Consider the following 11,501-nt stretch of genomic DNA (forward strand, 5'->3'; position numbering starts at 1 on the left):
ATATGTATACGTATATACATACATACACACGTTAAGCCATTTATGAAAATGTTGAACAGCATAAGGTCTGACCTTCCACTAGAAGCTTTACCCTTCCAGCCGTTAATGATTATTGTTTGAGTAGGTCATTGAACGTGTCCTAAGCTAACCTCTGCCTCTCCATCTCGTCCATGAAGATAACGTGAGCGGCTTCATCAAAGGCTTTGCTGAAATCTGAGCATGCTACACATGCACCAATTCCCTGATGTGCTGTAACAGTAAGGCAGTAATAACAAGGCAGATAATAATTGTCCAAATGCCTATGTAGTTCTGTATAGCAAAGTATACGAGACTCCACATAGAAGGTACAAGTTAGCCATTGATTCAGACACCAGAGAACCAGAGCCCTCGAGCCATTTATCCAGTCTATCGCAGCAGGAAAACATGCCACACACAATATCACAACCTGGAAACTCCATCCCAAAACCTCTGCGACCCCCTGCTGGGGTCCTTACAGTACAGCCAAGTCAACCTGTTCAGTTCTAACCATCACGAGGGCGGCCATTAGCAGCCATAACTGTGCTCCCGCTCTCCCTCTCCCTCTCCCTCTCAGCATTTCCCAGACATAATTTTCTGTCAGGAAGCACCTCCTACCGCCTATGACTTAGACTTTCTGTGACATAAGCAGGTCACATGGCCTATTAACGGGTGACAAAGATCTTCAAATCTAAATTGCTACAATATCTACTAGACTAGTTGATGTTCAATCATATCTGACTCTCTGTGGCCCCATTTGGGGTTTTCTTGGCAGAGGTACTGGAGGGGTTTGCCATTTTCTTCTCCAGTATTTTCCCTATGAGGAAACCGAGGCAAACAGGATTAAGTGACTTGACCAGGGTCACACAGCTAGGAACTGTCAGAGGCCAGATTTGAGCTCAGGGAGATGAGTCTTGCCTGGCTCTCTACCCACTGTGCCACCTAGCTGGCCCACCAGTCTAAATGCAAATGAGGTTAGTCTAACACAGCCTGCTCTAAAAAAATTATTTGTCTTCGCTTGCCCAAGATCAACGAACACAACTATTTCCACCTACAAACAGGAACAGAAAAAGAAGAATGCCTAGGAAGCGATAAACCTCCCTCCCATAAACTTGCATTTCTTCTCAAAGTTACATAATAAATCCAACAGTTTCAAAGCTGTTCTGCTTATCTAAACTCTTCCTGTTCTCCACACATTTTCAAAATGCTGCAGTGGCCCTCTTTTATTTCCTCTTTTCTTTTTTATATCCACCATCACTAGTCCCTCCTTCCCAAACCCCCACCCCCAAGCTTAAAAAAAAAGGCGTAGGCAGAACAAACCCGTATAGTGGTGACATGGCCTGTTTTTGAAGCCGCGTTGGTCTTTAGTAATCAGTGCTTCCCTCAGAAGCTGACTTCATGCGCTCTAGAACATTAGCAGGAGTAAAAATTAAGTTCACAGATTTTGCCCTCTGAAAATTAAGATGTCTTGCCATGGTACTTTTTTGTCCCCCAGGATGATATTAAGATCACTGACGCTGATTCAGCTGTCCTATCTGCCTGTTTCTTCAAGGCTCCGATTTGTAATGGCAAATCTGGTGGCAAACTGAGTTCCCCATATGTCCGTGTCCATAACTTTAAGCATCTTCTCTTACTTTACTTATGGGGCAGGTCGTTGGTGCAGGGCCTAGAGTCAGGAAGACCTACATTCAAGTTTGACCTCTGACACTTACTAGCTTTGTGATGCAGGGCAGGTCACTTAACTTCTGCTGGCTTCAGTTTTCTCATCTGTAAGATGGGGATAATAGCACCTCACTCCCAGGGTTGCAAGGATTAATAATTGTAAAGAACTTAGCGAAGCGGAAGGGCTGTATTAAGGTTAACTATGTTCCTTACTGGGACTGTTTTTTCTAGTCTTAAGAATTTCATGCTTGAGAGCTTCCTAACTTCCCCTTGCAGTCATACCATCGGATCCTACCTATCCTTCCCCTCAATTCTTTGAAATCTGATGTGGCACCAAGAGTGCACATCGGACTGCCCAGATTTCATCCTCTGGCTCTTTCTCACAAGTTCAATGGCAAAGTGGTCATTCGCCCTCAAAGTTCTTGTCACTTCTATTTTAGAAACCAGCCCCCCTGCCTCGTTAGTCAGAATAAGGTACGGAACAGCAGTTCCCTCCCAGAATTGTGACTCCCACTTTTGGAAGGATGAAATTGCATCACTGTACACATACAAACTGCTCTTTGTTTGACAGAACTTCACAGTTGTCTGTCCGGGTAGTTGAAATCTGCCATCATGGTAGTAATGATGGTTCCATTCCTAACTCGTATCCATTTTTTAAATTCAGTTTTATTTTCAGTTCCAACTTCCTCCTTCCCCTTTCAGTCCCCCACCTACTGAGAAGACAAGAAAAGCAAAATCCACTATTGATATGTATAGACATGCAAAATAAATTCCTTAATTAACCATATCCCCTAAAAAGAGAAGACAACATGCTTCAGTATGTACTTTCGAGTTCATCAGCTCAATCTGCTAGCAAATAGCGTATTTCATCATGAGTCCTTTGGTATTGTTGGTCATTGTAATCAGAATCTTAAAGTCTTCAAAGTTTGTTTTTACAAAGTATAAATTGTTCTCACTTTACTTTGCATCATTTCATACAAGGTATTTTTGAAACCATCTTTTGCATTTTTTACCAGCACAAGAGTATTTTATTACATTCATATCCCACAACGTGTTCAGCCATTCCCCTGTTGTTGGGCATCCCCTCAGTTTCCAATTCTTTGCTGACACAAAAAGCTGTTAAAAATGTTCTTGTATGTGTGGGTCCTTTCCCATTTTCTTTTATCCCTTGGGGGTATAGACCTTGTAGAGGAATTGCTGGGTCAAAGGATATGTACTATTTAATAACCTTTGGGGCATAGTTCCAAATTGCATTCTAGAATGATCTGACCAGTTCCCAGCACAAGTGTATTAGTGCACCTGTCTTCCTACATCCCTCCCAGCATTTGTCATTTTCCTTTTTTGTCACCCTCCCAATTTGATGAGTGTGAGGGTACCTCAGAGTTACTTTAATTTCCATTTCTCTATTAGCGACAAAGTATTTTTTTACATAGCCATTAGTAGTTTTGATTTCTTTGAAAACCACCTGCCTTTGACAATTTATCAATTGGAGAATGGCTCTTATTCTCGTGCATTTATCCATTTTCTCTCTATCTTGTTTGGTTTTGAACTCTTCCTCTCTCCATAGATCTGACAGGCCATGTCTTCCATGTTCCACCTTTTGTGTCTCGATCATGAGCTTATCTTGGTGAACAGCATGAGATGTTGGTTCAGATGTAGTTCCTGCCACACTGCTTTTCAGTTTTCCTCATATTTTTTGTTGAATAGTGAGTGCTCGCCTCAGTATCTGAGATCTTCGGGTTTATCAAAAACTAGGTTACTTCGCTCATTTGCTTCTGTGTAGGGCGTACTTTTGTATCTTCTTTCCAATTTAATTTCTTCCCTCACCCCATCCCAGTTGATCCGGTTGGTCTGTGGCATATGTCATCACAATAATATTGTCGCTTTTCCTCCTCTCTTGTTAATCCTGAGCCATGGTTCTCCACCATGTTTCCTACCTTGGGTTCCTAGATTTATTCACAAAAACATCTTTTTTTCCTTTCTTTCCTTTTCTTTGCTTTCTTCCTTCCTCTCCACCCACAGCCCCTTTCTTTCAGCGGTCCTGGTTAAGTGCCTTGCCCAGGGTCACATAGTCGGTAAGTGTCTGAAGCTGGATTTGAACTGACTCCAGGGCTGGTGCTTTATCCACCTCTAACATATCCTTCTAATATGTCATGTTGCTCCATCCCCACTCAGCTCCTTTTTAAATCTATTCTGAGATACCATATTTTAGTCCTATCCCACCAGATCTCAAAACATTGAATTTGCCTTTGTACCTCAGGGTTTCTGAGTTCATCCTCTTTACTACCATATCATTGGCCTTCTCTTTAAGTTATGAGATCATCTTGACGATTCTTTTTAGCACTAGCATTTTTTAAATTCCAGTGTATGGCTTGTGTCATACATTTTAGCACTTAGTGGCCTTCATCACCTGTGTCTACATCTTTATCGCTACCATTCTCACTATTTTTTTTTATTTTAAAATGTCTATCTTAGGGCAGCTAGGTGGCGCCATAGTGCATAGAACACAGGGCCTGAAGTCAAGACTCATCTTCCTGAGTTCAAATCCAGTCTCAGACATTTATTAGCAGTGCGACCCTGGGCAAGTCACTTTACCCTCTTTGCCTCAGTTTCCTCATCTGTAAAATGAGCTGGAAAAGGAAATGGCAAACCGCTCCAGTATCTCTGCCAAGAAAACCCTAAATGGGGTCAGATACAACTAAAATGACCAAAGAGCAAAAGTATATCTTACGTCACAAATATTAGCATTTGGTTGCATTCAGGGTCTACACCATTATCACCACTATCGTTCATACCCACTCTACCCGTAGTCGGTGCCTAGCCCGATGTCACTCATCGTGATGGCAGCATCTTTGTGAACTAAGACCCAGTGACTGAGCAGCCCCACCTGATCACCTGATTGTCAGTGATTCACGCAGGCAATGTGGGCTCCGGGGATTTTGGGTTTCCCAAGAGGCGATGGTGATGCAGTGGTTTGGGTATCAGAGGAGCCAGGGTCAAATCGCAACTTCGGATTTGAAGCCCATTCCCTGGGTGGCTCCAATTGATCATCCATGGAGGGAGGAGGTTGGACTAGAATCCCAGGCTTTGATTCTGCCTTCTACAGAAGGCCTTTCCATGGCCCATTTCCTTCCTCCTCCCCCATTTCTGCTATGTGTGCCTGGTGTGGGGTGCCCTCGGTACTGTGCCAGCTCCTTGTTCATTGTATCCCCAGGGCCTCACCTAGTGCCTGGCACAGAGCAAACACAATCAATGCTCGCCGACTGACCTGCTCATGGGTCTAGAGCTGGAAGGAGCCTCCGTTCAAGGATGAGGACACTGAGGCCCAGGGGGAATGAGTGACCCACCCACTATCATTCTAGGTTGTGAGCATCTGAGGCAAGACTAGAAGGCCTTACCTCTGACACAAGCCAGTGCCTTTCTCACTGCCACACAGCCCATTAGTTTATCTCTAAGACCTCTTTTCGCTCTCTCATTTCTCTATTACTATCCCTAGGAGAGGTGACTTTCTTTTGAAAAAAGCCAATTGCCCAACTTGGCCAAAGCAAAGCTTCTAACTACTTTGTGTCCCTTGTGGACCCATAGCTGGCCTTGGTGCACACAGCCCATGGACGAGGCCCTGGCTTCTTGTCCCCAGCGGAGTTCCACAGAGACCAGGCCACCAGGATCTGCATCCCCCCCACCTTTCCTACCTCCAGCCCCACTGCCTTGGGTACAGCCACCTCCTCCCCACACTGTTTGTCCCCGGGGTCTTTTTGAACTGGACACTCCTAGCTCAGATTCCCACTCACATTTTTTAAAAAATCAGTCAAGGACAGCATTTTGACAAATCCGGTCAACAGCCTGAAATTTATATCACTTCTAAGAAGCAAGATACCCAGCACAAAAATAGAACAGAAAGAGCCCTTTGAGAGGGCCTCCCCTCACGTTCAGACTGTTGGTCTCCCAGGGTCCCAAAGGATGTACTCTGTATTGTCAATTCAAGGTCGCCTCCATTGGGAAGAGATAGTCAGCCTTCCCTCCCTCATAAACAGTCTGGAGAAGGCATTTTTGCCGCCTTAATCTCATAAAAGCCCCAGTTAGCCAAAGGCTTGGTCACAACCAGCCCAAGATGAAGGGTTCACTTCTGGGTTTCCTCCTGCTCCTGTCAGTAATGTTTGCTGTGCTGAGAGGAGAGCCCCCCAAGAAGGGGCAATCAGATGCCAACACCAAGCTGCTGCCGACTCTGCATAAGAGCCTGGTGGCCCAGGACCAGAGGAGGGAGAAGTCAGAGAAGCCGCCTGATTCAGATGGCACAAATCCTCATGATGGAACCTCATCCTTAAGGAGCCAAAAGACCCCCGGGAGTGAAGCAGACCTCCCTTGGCCTTTGTTTGCTCAGGACAGGGGCACCTCAGATCTATGGACTGGGCCCAAGCCCCACCCTTGGCCCCTGGGAGGCCTAAAAAACCCAGTGTGCTGGGTAAAAGTAGGTAGGGGTGGGGAGGGGGCCACAGACCCCCTCCAGGTGGTGGGGGCTCTGAGTAGTTATGAGAGGGGCTTTGTGGAAGCGCTGAGACAGGCCCGCTGGGACAAGCAAGACCTGGCCACCTTTGGGATCTGCTCCCCAGGGGGCACAGGAGCCGCTCACCTCTCTCTGCAGCATTTGGGGGAACGGCTAGTGGAGCCAGGTGGGCGGAGTCTCGTGGTTCTACACCTAGAAGAAGGTAGGTGTGCCATGTGTGCAGCACATCCTTTGGGGCAATACTGGAGGACATTCTGGGAAGGCAGGAAGTGATCCCGAGTCCTCAGTCAGCCTCAGAGGCTTCTAGAAAGCATTTTGTGTTCTTAGGCCCTAATGAAGGGGGTGATCCAGGATACCTGGGTCCCAGAAAGAGGAATGCCAACCTCATAGCACAGAGGGTTCTTCTAGCTAACTGACAGTGGCATTTGCTTGGTTCTCTGGTCTATTGAATGCTTAGGATTTGGAATCAGAGGACCGAGGTTTGATCCTGGTGCCCCTTTCTGGGCCTGTTTCATCCTTTGTATTAAAAAAAAAAGTAACTGATAAGATTAGCCCCACATCCTATGAATTAGTGATTCAAAGTTGGCTTTGTTCATTGTCTGTGATGGCATGAGGGATCTATCTCCGAGTTTCTAAGACTCTGGGCTTTAGAACGGATTTATCAGGCCTTGGGTGGGTGGGGCAGGGAGGATGGCTAGAGTAAAGTCTGGGCTCCAAGCCTAATGTGTAGCATGCCAGGGCAGCCTGCCCAGGGAGTTGACCAGCTAGACTTTGTCCAGGGCTGGTCTAGGGCTGGTCTCCTCTCTTCCTAAGTAACCCCCAGATGTTGTCTCTGAGAGCAAGGGCTGGTGGGGTGGCTTTAAAATGGGTTCTTAACCTGGGGTCTGTGGATAGATTTCTGTGGGTCTATGAACTTGGATAGAGGGGGAAAATTACATCTTTATTTTTGCCAACCTCTAACTGAAATTTAATATAGAGAAAACATTATTTGCAGGACGGGTCCATAGCCTTTACCATACTGCCAGAGGGGCCATGAGGTTAAGCAGACCTTTTTTAAGGATGCTACAAGGGAAAGCAAGCCCCCATCCAGTTTGGCCTCAGCTGGCCCCCTCGGTCTTAAGAACCAACCTCAGAGCTCCAAGCACCAGACAGAAACACTAGCTGAGTCATGAGGTCCCAGTCTTGGGCTCTGGATTCTGGAGCTAGAAGCAGGCTCTCCCAGCCCCACGGTAAAGTAGGGACTCAGGAACTTTGGTGGCTCATCTGCTCTCAGTTCTAGCCTTTTGAGAGCTGGAAAGGCGCTCAGAGACCCCTTAGGTCAGTCCTTTCTCGAGGATGCGAAAACTCCAAGAGGAAAGAGACCTGTGCTCATAGAAAACACCCAGATAATAAATGCTAAATGGGGATAGAAACGACCTGGAATTTCACTGCTGGGTGATATTCTCATCCTCTGCCAATACATGTCAGCACCATCGCTGCAACTTGTAGTCTGAGCGAGCTGCCTAGGGCCCTAAGAGTGACTTGCTTAGGGTCTCAGCCACTGGGTGGGACTTGAACCGGCACCTTCCCGTTTGCAAGGCCAGCTTGCTGCCCATGAGGCCATGCTGTCAGTCAATACAGAGGAAAGTGGTTGTTTTCTTAACCCCCTGTATGGGGCATTAGCATTTGTACCCATACCTGACCCCTTCCCGGTACCACGTGGGTGGCCGGGATGGATGGTAGGGAGGGGGTTTTGGGTAAATCCACAAAGCAGATAATTGAAGGCTGGGTCTTTTCTTTCTGGTCCTCACATCTGGTTTGGGATTTGTTTGGGGTTTTGTTTGTTTGTTTTCATTTTTGTTGGGGGCAACAAATGTCTGTGGCAGGACAGAATTTTTATCCCTGTGATATAGGTATAGAGTTTAAAACTCAGGTCCATGGTCACTGGTAAAGATGAGACTCAAACCCAAGTCCAAGACTTTACCCACTGAGCCTCTCTGGAGAGGGAATAAGAGCTGGGAGGTGGGAAGCGGTGTGCAGGATGGGGTCTCTGGTCCTAAAGGTCCAGAACTTCTCTTCCTCTTCTGCCTGGTGATCCCAGTGGTCTGCTCTAGGGCATGCACCGGGAGGGGTGGGACAGAGCCCCAGACCCTGCCTCCTGCAGCCAATGTCATCAGTTCTACATGTCAGGCCCCATTCCTGGCCTCCCTGGCCACTGGTAGGGGTGGCAGGGAGATCTGGCTTTGAGAGTCCAAGCCAGGGGAAAGCTAGAGGCAGCCGAGAGCTCGTAGGGATGGTGCCTCTCGCTGGAGGAAATAGCCATCTGTATCTTTCCTGAGGCAGGGTCAGCATAGTCAGCTGGCCTGGGAGTCAGGTCTGGTTCTCTAATTCTGGCCCCTGTTTCCCCCTCTATAAAAGAGGAAGGATGTGCCCCTTGCTGTCCCCACTGGCAGCTGTTAACAAGGTGTAGGAGAGACTACACTTCCCAGGGGAATCTTTAGTGCCTGAAGATTTGAGGCCCAGCTCTCTGGTTACCACCTGTGTGACCTGGGACAAGCTGCTTAGCCTCACTGGGCCTCATGTGTAAAATGGGAACGTTAAATTGGACCCCTTCTAGTCCTAAAATCGTATCAGCCTAAAATGTGTATGGATCATCGGGGGAAAAGATGAAACTAAAAAGAACCAGAATACTTCAGGGGGCAGAGTCTCAGATCACAGGCAGAGCTAGAAGGGACCTTAGAAAGCACCTAGTTCAACCCCCTCATTTTACAGATGGGGAAATTGAGGCTCATGTGCCCAAGCTCACAGGAGATAGTAAAGGGGCAGACCTGGAATTTGAACCAAGGGCCTCTAACACCCCCAATTCCAAACCCACTGCATCCCGGGATCATCTTAGACGTCCCCCCTCCTCTTCCTGATAGGGCTTGAGACCCCCTGGCGACTGGCCTTCTCCTGGGAAGCCTGTGGGTCCAGAGAGGGTGAAATGGGCCCATAGAGCCCATCCTGTCCTAGCAGGGGAGAGCCCCGGGGTGCCTCCCCCTCCCACATTGCTCCTTCCCCCGAGCCTCAGGGTGCCTCCCCCTCCCGCACCGCTCTCCCCCCCAGCCCAGGGTTCTTCCCCCTTCCGCACCACTCCCTCACTCCTGCCCGTGTCCTGCAGTGAGGTGGGAGCCGGAGCTGAGCCTGTGGTTCCAGGAGCCCCCGCCATCATTTCAAGGAGCTGGCACCCCGGAGGCGGCCTTGCTGGTGCTGTATCCCGGGCCTGGGAGAGGCGGAGTCCAGCCTGGGCAGGAGTTCCAGGTCACTGGAGCTGGACTACACCCTCAGCAGGTACAGACTGAGGAAGGGGGAGCCGGAGGCTGGAGCTAGAAGGACAACGACAAAGGGCTGGCACATTTTGTCTTTAGAACCCACGTGGGGAACCCTAGCTATCAGAGATGACCTTCGTCCCCCTGAATATATATTTGAAAAGAGAAACAGATTTCTTGGGAGCCGCAGTCGGGGCAAAGGTTTAGAGGGGCCTTCCAGCCTAAACTAGCTTGTGAGGGATGCTGAGGCTTTGCCTAGCAAGGACAGTGTGGGGTTGCCCACCCCAACTCTTTGACTTGAATGCAGCTTGGCCAAGCCCTGAGGTGGTCGAATCTCAGACCCCCCCCTCCCCCCAGTCCCAGTCCATCTATCCCAAGGAAGGAGGGTCCTGGGGCAGGGTGGTTCCAGCCAGGCTGAAGCTGTAAACCCTCGGAGTTGGGATTGTATTGGCCCAGCTCCCAGTCCCGCGCCCCCACCTCCCCAGGCAGTATCCCGGGTGTTAGAGTGACAGGGATGGAGGCTGGGGAGGGGGAATATGCTAGCTCTGGCTGGAGAGAAAGTGGGGATCTGTGACAAGGAGGCGCTGTCCAAAGGTGGTACGTGCTAGTTCTGAAGGTCACTGGAGGTTTTCGAGTGGAGACCAGATGACCCTTTGCTGTAGATACTGTTCAAGTATGGGTTGGACTAGGGGTCCTCTGAGGTCCCTTCCACATCTGAGATGCTAAGATTTCTTTGGGCCTGGGGTTGTGGGGTGGCGGTGGTGGGGTCGGGGGGATGGGCCGGCCAGCTGCGAAGGCAGTGCATTTTCTCCCTCCCCCTCCACCCCAATCTCCCCTGTTTCTGCAGAGCCTCTGTCTCTCCTTGGACACCCGCTACCTGGTCCTGGCTGTGGATGGGATGGCTGGTGATAGGCTCTCCCTTGCTTTGCACCACCGAGGTAGAGCTGGTATGGAGGTTCAGAATCTGGGGGAGCAACTGGCCTAGGGTCTGGGGGGCTTTTCTGGGATGAGGGTGAAGTAGGGCCAGATGGGACCCAGGGAGGAGGTGGGATCTGGGAGGCAGGACACCTGAGCTGGGACTCTGCCTCTGGCCTGACCCCTGACTACATCCCTATGTGCTGCTGTAGGCCCCTCTCTGGCCACTCCAGAACTCCAGGCCCTGCTTTTCGGTTTGGACCACAAGTGCTTCACTCGGATGACTCCGGTCCTACTCTTGCTGCAGGAGCACAGCGTGGGGACTAAAACCAACCCCAGACCTCTCCCGGCAGAAGGTCGGCTAGATACAGCACCATACCCGCTGCCCAGGTGTGCAGGGGCCTCGGGAGTGGGCAAGCCTGGGTCCTTTCCCTGCCTCCTTGGACTGTCGGGCCATGGGCTGGGTAGGAAAGCTGACACCCCAGGGGAGGGGCAGCTTGTTTCCATGAGCCACAGTGGGGTCACAGAAGGGCAAGGTGAGTCTAGGCCAGGGGTGGGGAACGAGGCCTACAGGGCTACATGTGGCCTCAAAGCTGCAGGTTCCTCACCCCTGGTCTAGACCCTAAGGGAGCCCCCAACCTCTCCTGGAAGCTAGAGAACAAACAGCACCCCCCTCCCACTCAGCCTTGTGTTTTTCCCTACCCACAGGCCATCCTCCCAGCCACCTGCCACAGCAGCCTCTCCAAGTTCCACAGACCCATTCCTGGAGATGCTGACCCACCTGGTTCGAGGAGTCCTGGGTCCTCCTTCTAGCCCCCACCCACTGCGTATGGCTTTGGATCCCGAGGCACTGGAGGCCCTCCCACACCAGGTTTTCAATCTCTCAGACCCTGCCACCCTAGAGCAGTTGGTGGAGTCAGAGGACCCACTGTTGCTCCTGTTTCCAGCAGGAAGCCCTGCCCTGCTGGAAGGCCTGGCAGGACGGTGGCAGGCCCAGGGGCGTCCAGCCCAGCATTTGGCAGGCAAGCTGCAGGCTGTGGCAAAGGAGTTGCTGGGCCTGCCTGCCCTGCAGTCCCACGCTGAGCTCCTGCACCAGCTCCTGGCCCTCTGCCCAGCTC

At 50.0% G+C, this 11,501-nt stretch overlaps 1 protein-coding gene across 1 annotated transcript in view; it reads left to right on the forward strand.

Annotated features, from left to right (window-relative positions):
- Positions 1–5,788: 5,788 nt before the first annotated feature.
- Positions 5,789–11,501, forward strand: part of AMH (anti-Mullerian hormone) — a 6,183-nt gene continuing 470 nt past the window's right edge. The window contains exons 1-5 of the mRNA XM_036751137.1: positions 5,789–6,383; positions 9,321–9,490; positions 10,316–10,415; positions 10,596–10,773; positions 11,092–11,501. The exon at positions 11,092–11,501 is cut by the window's right edge and continues 470 nt beyond it. Of these exons, the coding sequence (XP_036607032.1) occupies positions 5,789–6,383; positions 9,321–9,490; positions 10,316–10,415; positions 10,596–10,773; positions 11,092–11,501 (1,453 nt within the window). The remainder of the gene's footprint in view (positions 6,384–9,320; positions 9,491–10,315; positions 10,416–10,595; positions 10,774–11,091) is intronic.

This window comes from Trichosurus vulpecula, chromosome 1 (assembly GCF_011100635.1).
Source record: "Trichosurus vulpecula isolate mTriVul1 chromosome 1, mTriVul1.pri, whole genome shotgun sequence".
NCBI classification, from domain to species: Eukaryota; Metazoa; Chordata; class Mammalia; order Diprotodontia; family Phalangeridae; genus Trichosurus; species Trichosurus vulpecula.